Source organism: Leptinotarsa decemlineata, unplaced genomic scaffold (genome assembly GCF_025532065.1).
Source record: "Leptinotarsa decemlineata unplaced genomic scaffold, Ldec_3_MD MMD2_tig00026369_RagTag_RagTag, whole genome shotgun sequence".
In the NCBI taxonomy this organism is placed as follows: domain Eukaryota; kingdom Metazoa; phylum Arthropoda; class Insecta; order Coleoptera; family Chrysomelidae; genus Leptinotarsa; species Leptinotarsa decemlineata.
The window spans coordinates 1,102,089-1,119,568 of record NW_027412709.1 but is presented as its reverse complement, the minus strand read 5'-3'; the positions used below and the strand labels follow the sequence as shown (position 1 = coordinate 1,119,568).

At 34.2% G+C, this 17,480-nt stretch overlaps 1 protein-coding gene across 1 annotated transcript; it reads right to left on the bottom strand.

Annotated features, from left to right (window-relative positions):
• Nucleotides 1–456: 456 nt before the first annotated feature.
• Nucleotides 457–786, bottom strand: LOC141486735 (uncharacterized). Its single transcript, XM_074185241.1, has one exon. The coding sequence runs from the start codon at nucleotides 784–786 to the stop codon at nucleotides 457–459; it is 330 nt and encodes a 109-aa protein (XP_074041342.1).
• Nucleotides 787–17,480: the final 16,694 nt, after the last annotated feature.

Genomic DNA, 17,480 nt, shown 5'->3' with positions numbered 1-17,480 from the left:
TTTGTCAATGAGAATTTATTCTTGGAAAATAAAGTATATCTTTTTTTTTCAGACGCTGTGCCGGATTCTTACCGACTAAAACCCCTCCCCCTATTCTCGGTGCCAAGTACCGGGAACCGCTCTCGCATTACTTCAGTACTTGACCCGTGATATATACAAAGGTCGGACAAACGAACAAACAAAAATATATAGTAACTAGATACTTCAATTTCTACTCTCCCCATCCTTTGTCTCGATGATTTTCCTCATAACTTTAGATGCACAGTCCCAAGAGGTCTCTTCTCTTTTGAGATCTTACACCATATTTTCGATGTTAAATATTTTTTCCGTTTCTCGGTGGTATTCCGTACGCATTTCAGTCCATCTTAGGCATGCAAAAAGCATGTGCTCCGCATCATCATCTACCTGACACTGAATGCAGGATGCAGACTCCGATCTTCCTTTGTCGAACAGATATTAACCGAAGCAGCCGTGTCCAGAAAGTGCTTGAATAAGGTAGTAGTCTACTTCTCCATAAGGTCGGTTAACCCAGCTCTCTACGTTTGGAATGAGTCGGTACGTCCATCTCCATTTCAGTTGCCACCTACGCATGAGGTTTTTCCTGGCTGCATTTATTCCCAGACCACTGTAGCGTTTCATTCTCTCCAGCACTTGAATTTCTATCGGTGAAACCCCCGCTATAACGCATGCTGCCTCAGCGGATATCGTTCTATATGAACTGCACGTTCGAACGTTCATTTTTCTCTGCACCGCTGTTAATTTCTGGACTAGTTTCTTGTTTTGCATTGCGGTGTATCAGGATGATGCACCGTACAGCATCTGTGAATGACCTACATTTGACATAATTCGTCTCTTTGAGGCTCTGGGACCTCCGATATTGGCCATCAGGTTTGCTAGCGCTCTAGTTGTTTTCTCAGCCTTGAGTACACTTTGTTCTATATGCTCTGCAAAGGTCAGCTTAGTGCTCAGTCCAATCTGTGTTCCTTCGATATCAAAATTGATTACCCCTATTTTTATGCGCTTTGTCAGAAGCACAGCTTCGGTTATTTCTGGGGCTAGTTTCAGGCACCTACTTTTCATTCACTTCGATACTCGTAGTATTGCTCCATTTACCACAATCATCAGGATATTCTTGTTTCCGGCTGCCACTACTACTGCAACGTCGTCTGCAAACCCTACCAAATCAGTTCCATTGGGTAATTCTGTTGAATTAGATTTCATTAAGTGATTATGTTTTATCCTTGTTTATTTATGTTCTATTGATTTTTGGAAGATTTGGAATTGAAACAGACAAATGCTGATCATTGTGTCTTCGTAGGAAATTTCGATGGAAAAAAAAAATTATTTGGCACTTTTCGTAGATGACGGATTAATTCTGTCAAAGTCAAGTGAAACTATTCAGAAATTATTAAGACATCTCAAAAGGGACTTTGATATTACTGTTGGCGATGCAAAATGTTTTATTGGAATTGAAATTTGATGAGATAGAAAGAATAAACGAATTGGAATAACCCAGGAATGTTGTTTGAAGAAAATATTGAAAAGATTCAATATGTCAGAGTGTTCTCCTACAAATATTCCATTTCAACTTGGATTGTAGCTCCAGAATGTTTCTAAAAATGAAGAAAAGATATCATATCGAGAAGCAGTAGGTAGTTTATTATACCTATCAATGATTTCACGTACAGATATTGCTTATTCTGTTAGCTACGTTAGTCAATTTTTAAATAATTATGGTTCTGAACATTGGTCTGCTGTGAAGAAAATACTAAGATATTTACAAGGTATAAAAAGTATCAGGATAGTTTATGGAGGAAGTCTAGATTTCAGAGAGATTAATTTTGCTGGATTCACTGAGGCAGATTACGCTAGCGATATCATCACAAGAAAATCAAGAAATGGGTATATTTTCACGATCAATGGGGGCCCTGTTACTTGGTCCTCGCAAAGACAGCAAGTTGTTGCACTATCCACAACTGAAGGAGAATGAATATATTGCTCTCTTTTTTGGATGCAGAAAAAGTGTTTGGCTGCGAGAGTTGTTGACAGAACTTGACGTTTTGAAAAATAATTTGACTGTCATCAATGAACTTCAGTTGGCTGATATTATGACAAAACCTTTATCAAGAGACAGGATTAAGTTTCTGCGTTCCGAACTGAATATTTTAGATCTTAATGAAATAGGGACAGTGTTGAATTAGATTTCATTAAGTGATTATGTTTTGGCCTTGTTTATTTATGTTCTATTGATTTAAAAAAAAAATGATGTATAGTTGCTATAATAGTATATTATGCAACGATCATGTAATGATGGTTATTAAGACCCGAGCATTAACCGGGATACGAAACGAGCCGAAGGCGAGTTTTGTATGGTATATGCGAGTGTATTAATAACCATTACATGAGAGTTGCATACGCTATTTTTTCTAAACCCGATAAATAATGAAAAACTATAAATATTATATTTGTATTGAACACATTTACAGTAATTAACTCATATTTAAAAAAAAACACAAACTTAATGATATTATCATGGATATATGAAAACTATAAAGATTCTAATTATATTTATATTGAATATAACAACTGTAATTAATCTAATCTTTTAAAAATATTGGAGTCGATGGTATTCCTTCTATATCGCTGTTTTCAGACATTTTGATAATATAGGTAGGTAATATGAAAACTCATTTTGACAAATAAAGCAATTAGTTACTTAGGTTAGAATCTAGGACAAACAAAGGAACAGGATTCTTGACTGAAAAATTATGGGTTTCTATTGGTTGATAATCTGTATCGTTATGAAAAATCTGTATCATAATGGATATCATTATGAAACGGATTATGGTCATATAAGTGTATTGTTAGAGTACGGGTGTAGAAAAATAAAGTTATTGTTTTTGCTGTAGTTGAAATTCACCCACAACTTTATCTTTCATATAAAAAGTACTCAGTGTTGAATTAGTTTCTACAACGAATTCAATTGAGAAAAGGTCATCATACAGGATGTTCCACAACGTAGGTCCTAGGACTGATGCCTGTGGGACACCGCTATTTATACTGATAGTTTTTGTGTCATCAATGGCTTCCAGTAATATTTTTCTCTCTGATAGGTATGAGGCTATCATATAAATTAGGTTCTCCTCCACGCCTTTGTTTCTAAGGGCCTCCAATATGAATTGCCATGTTGCACTGTTGAGAGCATTTTTCACATCCAGCGTTATGGCTACGCAGAGATTTCGTTGAATTCTTACATTGGCAATATTAAATACCGTGTTTACGGCGTCTACTGTTTAGCGCCCTTTTCTGAACCCGAATTGTGGGTTATCTAAATCCCCTATTCGTACAATTTCCCTATTTAGACGTGCAAGTATTAAGTGTTCAAAGAGTTTTCCTTCAGAATCCAAGAGACAGATAGGTCTAAATGATGACGGGTTGTCCATAGGTTTATTTCCTTTCCTCAAGAGTACTAGTTTTGCCTTTTTCCATTCGGCAGGAAAGATTCCTTGATTTATCAATTTTTTATAGACAGCTACAGCATAAGCTGATTTGTTTAAGGCTACAGATTTGAGTATTTCTTGGGGTATGTAACCCGGTCCGGAGCTTTATTATTGTCAAACTTTGTCGATACTCTTAGAATTTCTTCAATGGTGAAATTTGAGAAACTCCAATTCCTATCACAGATAAACTGAACTTTCTCATGTACAGAAAAAAGGTGATTTGTTACGTCGTCCATATCACTCAAAGTAAGGTTTGGTTTTGGTTGAAATCCAAGTATACTCTTCGTGACTATTTTGTAGCCGTCGCCCCAGATATCTTCGCCAACATCTTCGCAAAGCCTTTTCCAGCACTCATTTTTTGATTTCTTGATGCGATTCCTGAGTAACTTCTTGCATCTCTTGTAGGCTTCCCACAGAGTCATATTTTCGTTCAACGTTGACATTCTAGCTTTCCTGGTATACTCTCTACGTTTGCTATGGCACTGTTTACGGAGTTCCGCAATTTCACTATTCCACTAGTAGACTGGCTTCTTGGTGTTGTCGCGTTTTTTTCGTGTCATAGTCAAATCGCATATTTCCCTTAGTTTCGCTGAGAATTCTCCAGGGGTAATAGGAGGGGTATTTTCATCAAGTGTATTCAACACTGCGTTCAATTTTGCCGCGTTCAGCTTTTTAACCTGCCATCCTTGGTTTTGTCGAACAGATTCTGGTGCTTGCTTCTCATCAATCACATCGAATATAATATTCCTGTGATTGCTAAGAGTTTTCTCATCAAGTACTCTCCACTGATCGACGGAAGATCATATATTCCCTCTTGCAATCGTTAAGTCGAGAATGGAGCCGTAGTCCTGGTGGACAATAGTGGGTTTGCCCATTTGGTTAACGACCACGGGATTATTGGCTGCAATCTACTCGGTCAATTCATATCCTCTGTGATCACTGAAATTCATGTCCCACTCAGGAGATTTAGCATTGCAATCTCCGACTACAATGGCTTCTGCGTTATTGTTGTGTACCAATTGTTCTATTTCGCATAGTGACTCCTCCAAGTCTTCGAGTTCATCATTACCAGATGAGTAGCAGCTAAACAACATGAACCTAGTAGTTTATACATAAGTAAATCCCTTGCCGCATCCCTGCCTCTTGATCGCAACATTGTTGCGTAACACTTTAATAGCTGTCTTGAAGTCGTACACGAATACCCAATCTAATCTACACGGATGGCAGAGATATTGGGTTCACTGAGGGCGATAATGTCTACTTGTAATTTTCTGGCAGTGGCTAGTGTCAGATCATGAGCTGCTCGACTCCTGTTGCTGTTGAAATGAAGAATTTTGATTTTTATTTTGGTCGGGGTGTGTTTTTTTGTGCTTTTGCTCTGTTTGTCCCTCTTATATACCCTCGACATTTTTTGGTATCTGACTTATGTCCCTCTGTACCGCAGTAAATGCAACATGGCCGGTTGTGACACTCCACTGCTCTAAGCCCTTCTTCTGCACACTTCAGATAGAACCCTTATCTGTTCGGTCCTGTGCAGTGTTCTTTAAAGTGTCCGTAGTCCCAGCGAATTTTTTTTGTCTTTCCACAAATCTGCATTGTGTCCATATTTGCTGCTCAATGCAAGAGTGGCATTCTGCTTGTTAGAGTAAGCTGGTCGGAGTGCTCTTACCTGGAATTGGTCAGAATCTTTTCCTATTATTTTCGAAATGGCCTGTGTTATTTCTTTCTCTGTCAACATAGCGTCCATGTCCTTAATGTGGATAGTCTTTCTATCCGTTAGTAACAGTGTTTTTGCTTCGGGTACTTTCTATTCAAGCTCCTTTTTTAATATTTCTGCATTATCTACGTTCTGGACAGTAATGATCACATCGTTTTTCCTACTTTTTTTAATTTCCCGTATATCAACTCCTATTTCATTAGGTTTTACCGCTGATTTTATAGTTCTCAAAAGTTCAACATATGACTTGTCTTTCATCTGTATCAATACAGCAATACAGCTTGGGTTTTCTCTTTCTCTGAGTTTCATTACCATTCCCACCTGAATATTTCGTGCTATCCATTCTCGCCCTTCTATCAGTCTCTCTAACGTTCCCGCTATCTTCTTGATCCGTTTTATAAACAGTTAGGTTTATCCCGGTATCTGCTAACAGAAACATTAGCATTCTTGTCAATATCACCCCTAGGACATCTTCTGTGTCAGAGATGGCCAAGCATTTCGTGCTTTGTTTCACGGCATGATTTCTAGCCGTAACCAGAAACTGAAACAGAAGTTCGTCAGCTCTATCACCTGAAGATGTTTGCTTATTTATGATTGGGTTGTATACCCATTTCCATGTTTGAATGAAATTCCCATCTTGATCTGGAAAACTGAGAGAGTGAAACATCATCGCTGTCTCTCCTTCTTTCTTGTCTGTCTTCTCAGTCCCTCTCTTCCACCAAAGTGTCTTATATTTTGGCCTATATTCTTGTTAGATGACTCAATATTTTTATTGCAGACGAGAATGACACCAGTGTCACTTGCTACGTCGCATACTTGACCTTTCTGAATACACGGCTTTGGGAAGATTTCGTTATTCCATTCGTCTTCAGATATGGTTTGGAAACTTTCGTAGGTTTCATTTTTCTTCAAATTCAGTTTCCACATTCGCAACCTCTCTACTTTCTCACAATTTGCGCATTTGCTTTCGAACACAGATTCAAGCTGAATTTGTGTCTCATTCTGTTTCGCCTCCATTTGCCGAATGTTTTTGCGGAGCTTCTCATTTTCCACTAGCAGTTCACTTTGCGTTTCGTTTACGATGGTTCCGTTGTTGATACTAATGTTCCAGTTTTCTGGAGACTGAAGTTGGAATCTTTCCAGCAGCGAAATCAGCAGCAAACTTAGTTTGCTGCTGATTTCGCAATATTCTTTTTTGGGTTTATACGAACCCTTCAAGACTTTTTCTAGTTCAGTTTGATTTGTTATCTGTTTCATTATTTCCAATAGATTAGTAGCCTCCTCATCTACTTCTAGTTTATCGTCTTTGCGTTTCCTCTTTGACGCTTGTTCACTCGGGAGTGACATGGTTCTCGCTTTTGGAGGGGTCCTCTGAATTAGGTTTTTCCTTATAAAAGGATTTTCTAACTCTTCGAAGTTTTTTCTGGTTCCAGTAGTAATAATACTCTTCTCAGCCTGGACTTCCACCGAGAAAGAGCCGCATTCACTGGTTAACGGTTCAGAGGGGCCTGCTTCACCATCCTCTTGCTGAACTGGTACTGGGTATCCAAACCCCCGCACCTTAGAGTTTTCTTCCTTTTCGGTGTTCATATCATCGAAGTTTCGTATCTCTCTTTGTCTGGCCTTTCCCCCTCGACCTGACCGGCACCTCCATTAAGTTATCAAGGCAACTTGCAGTAAAATTATTGAAATATACTTTTTTATTTTGTCGAAAAATTGTCGAGAATTTGTCGTGAAAGAAAAATAAATGTCGCACATCTCCTTTTTTTTATAAGGAGTAGCCCTGCTAACTTGATATGAAGTTAGCACAGCACCTGTAGTAAAATTTTTAATATAACTGAATTATTAAAACTTCTATTACTAGTATTTGTCGAATAATTGTCGTTACCCAGTCCATATAAAAAAATTTCCTGAAACGTATTTTTTTTGGAAAATATTGCGTTTTTCGTGTCATACCTTGTACTATATGGGTATTTTGAACCATATGGCAACACCGCAATAGGCGTATTTGATTTCTTCATATATTTTTTAGAAGGATCGCCAGTGAAAAGTGCTAAAATAAATTTGTAATGTATCTACGTGGAAATTATCGATACTTTTTTTTGTTTCATCAATTTTTGTAATCCTATAATCATGTCGAATATTTTTTGCAATTAGCAACCTATTGACCAATTGTATCTCTTTCGACAATCGTTCATTAATAAAGATCAATAAAAAACAAAAGTATTGTTCAATTGACGAAACAGCAGAATTGATATATCGTATGAAGGTATATTAAAGAAGAATTATGAATTTCTCCCAGCAGGCAAAGTGATCTGTTTTTCTGTTAATTATTTTTTTTACAAAAGACAACTTACTGATCAATTGTCGTATCTCTTTCGACAATTGTTTATGAATGAAAATCAATGGTCGCTCTTCAACATTTTTTTTGATAGGTGGCTCTGCTAACTTGATATAAAGTTAGCAGGGTCACCCCAGTACAGGTCTCAATAATACTCAAACATCGGAATTTTTGCTATTAATATTTGTCGAGTAATTGTCGTAACGCTCTTCATGTGAGAGAACGATAAAAACTGTATTTTTAGAATAGTTTGCGCTAGATGGCAACGCCGCAATCAAAATATCTTATTCGTTCATTAGTTTTTTCTAGATATATTCAAAAAGTAAAGTATTGATGAATTGCCGAAATGTCAGAATTGATATGTCGTATGTATTCCTGTTGAAAAAGTCGATTATATTAAAGAGGAATTATGAATTTCTCCCAACGAGCAACGTGATCCTGTTTTTCTGTTAATTATTAATTTTTACAAAAGTCACCTCATTGATGAATTGTCGTATGTCTTTCGACAATTTTTAATGAAGGAAAAACAATTGTCTTGTAGTTACCACATCCTCCCAATAGAAATCCCTAAAAGTCTTATCTATAGTTATTAGTTGTCCAAAAGATAAAAAAATTATTTTCAAGAATTTATTATAGCAACTGTTTTCGAAAGTTCGTGAAGAAAAAGCCCTTATCTCTTTGGATAATTTTTTTTGACGAAACAAGTCGGTCTTTTTGTTGAAGATGTGACACTCCGGATACTCTAAAGACTGGATAGTTGATAATATTATTTTTGATAATACCAAACGCTCTCGTAATATCTATGGATACTTTTATATACATAAATGAATTACAACAGGTAATTACTTTGCTATGATCGATAATTTTTTGAAATCTATTTTTATATATTTATGATTGACACTGAAACGCTTTCTAGGAGATATGGTTTTATTTGAAATTTATGGTCACGAGAAAAAAATTTCTATACAACAAATTAGAAACTCATATAAACATCCTGACACCGACGATACATATCAACTTACGGGAATGATTATGTTGGCCCGAAAATGTTGACCAAAAATCCTATCCCAGGACACAAACTGCCTACTGCCAGAGAGGAAGAAGCTGGATATTGTATGATGACCTGAAAAAAAAAGCTGAAAAATCTTCCAGTAATTTTAAGGTTTATCCAGAAGTTCTCATGTATTGCAAAATATAGAGCTAAAAGGTCAACTGAATTTTTATTTGAATTTTATTAATTTATTCACCTAGACTATTTTGTTGGTTTATATTAATAATGTCTCCCCCTTAGCTTTAAAAATAATTATATCATTTATGGCAAGCCGATAAAAATGTTGTCGTTTCTTCTATAATTAATGGTATTCTAATCATCAATTTTCCCGAAGTTGAGGTGTAGACAGCCTTTCCAGAGTTTCACAACGATTAAATGCCCTATACCTATTTTTAGATATTGATGCTCATGACAAGCATTGAAAATATTCTAAACTCAATAGATCTTTTGCCCACCAAATACATAAAAACTCATACTCAACTTTTGAATTGAAAAAATGAATTAACGTATTGTATCAAAACAATCCTTGTTGGGTACCTACATTTGTTTTACTCACCTCATCGTTTGTTATTGTAGATGTATATGTAATATGTAATTTATCGTTTTTTGATATGGAATTATGTGAAAATATAATGTGCAGAAAAATACATTTTTTATTATTTTTTGTCATCAAGTGAGTTGCGACAATTACTCGACAAATATTAATAGCAAAAATTTTGATATTTGAGTATTATTGAGACCTGTACTGGGGTAACCCTGCTAACTTTATATCAAGTTAGCAGAGCCGCCTATTTAAAAAAAATTTGAAGAGCGACAATTGTTTTTCCTTCATAAATAATTGTCGAAAGAGATACGACAATTGATCAATGAGTTGTCTTTTGTAAAAAAAATAATTAACAGAAAAACAGATCACTTTGCCCGCTGGGAGAAATTCATAATTCTTCTTTAATATAATCAACTTTTTCAACGGGAATACATACGACACATCAATTCTGAAATTTCAACAATTCTTCAATACTTCACTTTTTGAATATCTCTAGAAAAAACTAATAAACGAATAAGATATTTTGATTGCGGCGTTGCCATCTAGCGCAAACTATTCTTAAAATATAACGTACAGAAAAATACATTTTTTATCGTTTTCTCATATGAAGTGCGTTACGACAATTACTCGACAAATATTAATAGCGAAAATTCCGATATTTGAATATTATTGGGACCTGTACAGGGGTGACCCTGCTAACTTTATACCAAGTTAGCAGAGCCACCTATAAAAAAATAAGTTGAAGAGCGACAATTATTTTTCATTCATAAACAATTGTCAAAAGAGATACGACAATTGATCAATAAGTTGTTTTTTGTAAGAAAAATAATTAACAGAAAAACAGATCACTTTGCCTGCTGAGAGAAATTCATAATTTTTCTTTAATATACCTTCATACGATATATCAATTCTGCTGTTTCGTCAACTGAACAATACTTTTGTTTTTGATTGATCTTTATTAATGAACGATTGTCGAAAGAGATACAATTGGTCAATAGGTTGCTGATTGCAAAAAATATTCGACATGATTATAGGATTACAAAAATTGATGAAAGAAAAAAATTTATCGATAATTTCCACGTAGATACATTACAAATTTATTTTAGCACTTTTCACTGGCGATCCTTTTAAAAATATATGAATAAATCAAATACGCCTGTTGCGGTGTTGCCATATGGTTCAAAATATCCATATAGTACAAGGTATGTCCCGAAAAACGCAATATTTTCCAAAAAAATACGTTTCAGGAAATTTCTTGATATGGAGAGGGTTACGACAATTATTCGACAAATACTAGTTATGAAAGTTTCAATAATTCAGTTATATTCAAAATTTTAATACACGTGCTGTGCTAACTTTATATCAAGTTAGCAGGGCTACCCCTTATAAAAAAAGGAGATGTGCGACAATTTTTTTTTTCACGATAAATTCTCGACAATTATTCGACAAAATAAAAAAGTATATTTCAATAATTTTACTGGGAGTTGTCTTGCTAACTTTATGGAGGTGGGAAACCCTACCAGTAGCTACGCTACCGCCAGCATGGCTCTCAGGTTCATCAAAGCAGGCAAGCCCTACTACCGCAACAAGGTGGAGATACCGTCAGGGGGAAAGTATATCTATCTATCTATCTATCTATTGATTAACTTGCTGATGTCCAAGTTATATAGTCATATAATTAAATTGTGTTTACTAATTGATAAATATGGCATTTAGATAAGTACATGAAAAGACCTAATGTTTGTAAGATAACAAGTTAATCAACTTTCCCTTTTCATATATAAACCCTGAAATTTCTAAGATGAGTCGTTAGTGAGTTGACTCCATTTATTGTGCATTTATTGTTACTCTGCCTTAGGGTTATCTGAATAATTGTAAAATTAAGTTCTGAAAAGTCTTTCCTTTGTTCGGAAAATATTATTGGCGCAGTCGAAGTAGGATTGGAGAAGGCTGAACTGAAGAAGAATCGCTGTTCCTGAACGTTGGTTTCAACCATTCGTCTCCTATCAAGAATACTACAAATCCCAGGACAAAGAAGATACTCTGAGTAAGTGTTGAGTTTCCTTCACTTTCCTTTATTTACCTTATAAATTTGCAAAAGTGATGAATTTTAATTATTTCTCGAAAACTTTTCTCATAAAATCATAGTTTCTCCAAATAATATTGAACCATTTAATAGTGACTTTTCATCGCAAAAATAATTTTTAAAAAACGCTCTATTCACATAATACTGAAGTTTGAAATCACTTTGATATTTTTAAAACGAAAGAATTGTCCAATCTCCCAAAAAAACATGTCCATTACTCCAGGACAAGTAAATATTCAAACACCGACCATTCAAGCGGCAAAAGCTATCGTAGATTTTCTACCTATATTTTCAGGAGATACTTGTCAATTAAAAAGCTTCATTAGAAAATTTGATAACTTTTTCAACAACTACGGTTACACAAATGACAATAATTTGAATGATTATACATTTAATGCAATTTGCTGAAAATTAAGAGATGACTTTTTTTAATTTCCTAATGTGTAGACCTGAACTGACCACCTGGCCTTTAGTTCCCACAGCTCTAAGAGAACATTACAGAGATAGAATTGACATACAAACACTAACTCGTAATTTTCTCCATCTAACGATTACCTACCAGAATTTAAAATATATCAGACTTCCATGAAAGGATAAAACAAATGAGAACGCTACTTGAAATTAAAATTACTTCAGATTTATCAGTTCCCGAACTTTGTGAAGCTTTGTTGATGAAACAAGCAGAAGGGAATGATCTTGATGTCTTAATAGCGAATTCAGACGAGTGAAAGTCTACTCGATATTAGAAACCCTCAAAACTCAGCACAAGCTAGTGAAGTTGTTTATAGGTACTTTCATAACGAACAAAGAATAAATTCGTTACAAAGTGAAAATAGAAACAAATCACGAACAAATAATCACACAAACAGAGACACATTCAAGAATAAAAATAACAATTTCAGCCAACCTTATCAAAATTTTCATAAAGGACCAAACAATATACATAATGTAGATCAACAACAACTAAGACAGACACGAAATTCTTATGAACCTTGAAATATTAGACAAACTTTCCCTAGTGAACCAATAAATATTCAACTGCGACAAATCCCAAATCCTACGTTGATACCATACCAATGCCCAAGTTTTCGGTAATGCTAGAAACGCTCTAGAAATTCTTCTGAACCTACAAATAAACCTACACATATGTCAAGTACTTCTCGTACACCCACTACACATAATCCTCGACAAAATAACTATTTCCAACAAAGAGAAAAACCAAATTTCATATCAGAAGAATTATATAATACTGAATCACTTCCAAGACAAAACACATACGACAGAGACATACAAAATGAAATATAAGCTTTGATGACCACTCACAATATACTTTTGAAGAAACTCAGTATTTTCACATAAGCGAAGACCCATCAATAACATTATAGATCCGAACAATCTTATTCCTGATTCTTTGCCATTTATTCAAATAAAAAACCCCTAATGAAACTTGTAATTGATACAGGTTGCCACCCCTCTCTTTTGAGACCTTATGTCGCAGAAAAATATTTTCCTGAAATCATCACTCAATATATTGATATTCACCTATTGTTTCTTTTGCAGGCACACGTAAATCACAATTTAAAGCAAAAATACAAAGTTTCTCCGATTTTTTTCCGATTAAATTCCCTTACAATTTGTACTATTTGATTTTCATCATTATTTTAATGGAATTATAGGTATAAGAGATTCACGACAAATGAAATTGAACCTCAATTTACATAATAAAATTCTTTTTAACAATCAAATAAAAATTCCTCTACATCACCAAGAATATTTCAACACGCAGAAATTAGTAATACCGTCTTTTTCCTCTATTATGAAAAGAATTAAAACAAATCTTCCTGGCATGGAACTAATTATTCCAAAATTAATAAAAAATAATGGAACTCTAATTATCCGAGAAAGCTAATTCAAGTAAGAGACGGTTTAACCACAATCGAAATCATAAACACGGAACCCTCCACAAAAACAATTTAAATCGATGAGAATTTTCTCAGACCTTTTGCGACGAATTTCAGTGGCCTCAAATCTTTTTCACTAGAAAAAGTGCTAAATGTATATAATAATAACTACACTACCTATCAAATGAATGAATTCACTTTGAACGATTTTGAGAACGGATCACTTATATTAGGAAGAGAAGCGATCATTTGAAAAAGCAATCAAATGTTATTAAAATATATTTCATAAATCTGATAATAAATTATTTTTCACCAATAAAGTAAAACATGAAATTAAGACAAACGACGAAATCCCAGTTCAAACGAAATCGTATAGGTATCTCTACATCCATAAACTTGAAGTAGAAAAGCAGATTAATAAAATGTTAGAAGATAGAATTATCAGACCATCTCAATCGCCATGGAGCTCACCGATTTGGATCATGCCAAAGAAAATCGTCGCAAGCGGAAAACAGTAATGGAGAGTGATAGTAGATTACAGAAAAGTCAACAAAAAACCAATTGAAGACAGATACCCCATCCCAAATATAACAGGCATCCTCGACAAGCTTGGCAGAAGCCAATACTTCACCACATTGGATTTGGCATCTGGATTTCATCAAATCGAAATACACCCAGAAAACAGCATTCAATGTAGAAAATGGTCACTAAGAATTTACTAGAATGCCTTTTGGTCTGAAGAACGCTCCAGCTACATTCCAACGTGCTATGGACAATATTCTGAGATTTACTACAAAATAAAATTTGCCTTTTCTACATGGACGACATAATAATTTTCTCCACTTCATTGCAAAAACAAATTAGTAACTTACACTTAGTATCTCAACGATTACAAGAAGCTGGACTACAATTGGATAAATCGGTATTTTTATGCAAAATACTAGAGTTTTTAGGTCGCGTATTGAACCAAATCGAAAGAAAATATCTGCTATTCAAAAATTTTCACTTCCTGAAACAGCGAAAGAGATAAAATCATTTCTAGGTCTCATCTGAGAACCGAAAGTTCAATAATAACTTCGCAAAAATAACAAAACGCCTAACTCAACGTTTGAAGAAGGGCAAACAAATTAAACAAACTCCAGAATTCATAGAAAGCTTCGAAAGTTGTAGGCGAATTTTAATGAATAATCCGATTTTGCAACACCCAGACTTTTCGAAACCTTTCAATGTCACAACGAACGCTTCTAATTTTGTTATTGGCGCCGTATTATCTCAAGGACCCGTCGGTAATGACTTACCAATTTCGAAACAAATACGAAACAAAAAAATGCAAAATAAATATAAAAACTAAAAAACACGCTTTTAAAGAACATCGAACTAAAAAGTTAAAAATATTTTTTTTCAAATAAGCTTAAAACAATACCACGAACGAAAAATACCAGTATTATTGTGAAAAAAGTGGGCGCTTTGTGCCATATTTTTTGTATATCAAGCACCCGTCGCTTTTTTCACAATAATATTAGTATTTTTCGTTCGTTATTGTTTTGAACTCATTTGAAAAAAAATATTTTCAACTTTTTAGTTCGATGTTCTTCAAAAGCGAGTTTTTTGTTTTTCCAACAATTTTCATTAAATATATTAATAATATTAATGATATATTCAAAGAAATTAGTATTCAGAAGAATTTCAATACAAATAAAGAAATGCTTTGGCCAGAAGGAAAGGAAATTTCAACAAAAAAACTTGCAGATCTTAAGCCGTTGATGCTTTTTATTCCGACGGATGCAATATAATTCTGTAAAAGTTTGAAGGGAGCAGATTTCGAAGATGACTTGGAAGGATTTGGTTCAAATTTGGGCTTCGAAAATGAGTTTGAGGAGGAAACTAACAATGATTAAAAATTTCAATTGGAAATATTTTTGCATTAAACCCAATTTTTGTTCAGTTAATAGTTTTGTTTCAGTTAAAATAAGTATTTTATAACAATTAACGTTTCATTTTCATTTTTTACAACATCTTTCTTAGTGTAGAATGGATTTAAGCTTATTTATTACAAAGGAACTAATCGAAAAAAGTTTCAAAATTAATTGGAAAGTTGTACTTTAAGACCCCTTTTTTCAGAAATTAAATTATTCACATCAATCATAAATAAATGTTGTCATTTGAAGGTAATTAAGTGTCTGCAACTTTAGAAAGCGTTTTCTCGTAACCAAGCAGATGTCGCTTGGTGCCCTCTGATGAGCATGACCCATTTAACGATTCATAACAAAAATGCGAATATTTGGATAAACAAAACAGCTGTCATATCTGACCGTTTGACTTTGGTCTAATATTTTCGATAGTTGTCCTACTGGATGGTGAACTTTTCTATATAAGAAGAATAGGAATCTATCCTTTGCCACAGAATTTTATTAATCTCAGAGTAACAAAAGACAATAGAGAGGCCTTTTCCATCCTTACATTGAAGGCAGCGTAACTTTGTTTGTTTACAGGAAGTATGTTGGATCATAAAACAGTGGCGGTCGGTTTAGTTGATAACCGGAGGGATATTATATATTTATAAAGTAAATCACTTCAGGTGAAAATGTATTCTGTTCAAATAGTTCCTACAAGAAATCTGATTTATTATTGATTATGGAAATGGGGCCAGTTTTTCTACCACCTTCTAGATTTTTATTCATGTATGGCTTTATAATAAATAATAATCTAGTAGGTGGTAGAAAAACTGGCTTCATTTCCATAATCATTAATAAATAATAAATCAAATTTCCTTTAGGAACTATTTGAACAGAGTACGTTTTCACCTGAAATGATTTATTTTATAAATATGTAATATCCCTCCGATTATCAACTAAACCAACCGCCACTGTCTTATGGTCCACCTCCCTTCGAATGTGAACAAAGTCTTCATAACCTCTTATTACCCATCTCCCCCTCTCCGCGCCAATAAGTTGTACAGAAAAGGATAGTACGATACCCGTTTTAAAACACATGTCGTATTGTATTGGTATAGGCACCGTCACAGCATAACAATCAGCATGGACACTTGGCTATGCCGCCTTTGATGTGGAATAGTATCTAGACGCCATTTTGGGAAGTGACAATAAGAGGGCAGGACTCGCGAAATGGTTTTGGAAAGGTTCGCACTCAAACTTTTTTATATCCAAAATGCTCATATAATTTTGATATACCTTACTGAATGGACCCAAATTCAATTGATATAATAATTCTTGTACAGAGATTCTATCTGGTTACATGATTTTTTTTATGTCAAAACAGCCGAATTATTTCTAAAATCACCAGTAGGAATACAGTGGTTCAATCAACTGGAATATAAAAGAAAAATTGTACAGCAATCAACTTTTTGGTATAAACTTTATGATCTATCTGTCTTAAAATAAATGTGATTTTATATATTACCAATTAACCTTTCAGTTGAATTGCTTGTTCTTTATTATAAGAATTGACATTCTGCTTGCATTTTAGAATGAACTCTTTTTCAACATAAATCTTTTTTTTATAAATATACATAGGTAAGTTCTATCCAAACATCAACTTACTTTTGTTACTCAAATCTTTTCATTCTTTTTCAGTAATACGTTCACAGAACGTTTTTTACCCTCCTGAAATGTCAATATCATGTAGGTGACCCACTTAGGATCCTTCTAGGTTTCGAGGGTAGCTGGTGATTATTATATAAGGAAAATATTAGAAATACATATTGTTCATTTTAAACCATTTATTGGTGTCTCAAATTATTATTTTATTCTTCCTTTTTTTTTGGCAATATTTTTCTGAGATTTGAAAGTCTTATTTATATATTTTAATGAATAAAATAATCTTACTCTACTATATAACTTCAAAAGGTGGGATATTGGGATATTGGATATTTTCACATGGATGGTTACAATTAAATTGTTTGAACAATGATACAAATCCTGCAATGACATTTGTTCCTACAATAAGATTCTCAAAATTGCTTTGGAAGTTTACTTCCAAGGAGGAAATAAAATAAACAAATTCATTTTTGGGCATCCTTAAGTTACCGAATGAGTCAAGAGTTCCGTTTTGAAATGCTCTGAAATAACAGTACAGAGATTCATTAATTCACAATTGGTTCTAGCAAGAGCAAAGCCAAAAGCACTTCCCAAACTGGCGGACTCATCAACGCGACGGATATGCTCGAGCTTCTCCTGCCAAGCGAAGTGACATTGCTGATTGTTACCTATGCTGTGGCACCGTACAGGCATGGCAACTCTATGTCTCATTATTACTCTGAGGTACCTATTAATAGTATTCTGTCACAGCATTCTGTGCTCAGAGTAATCTGAGATTCTGTG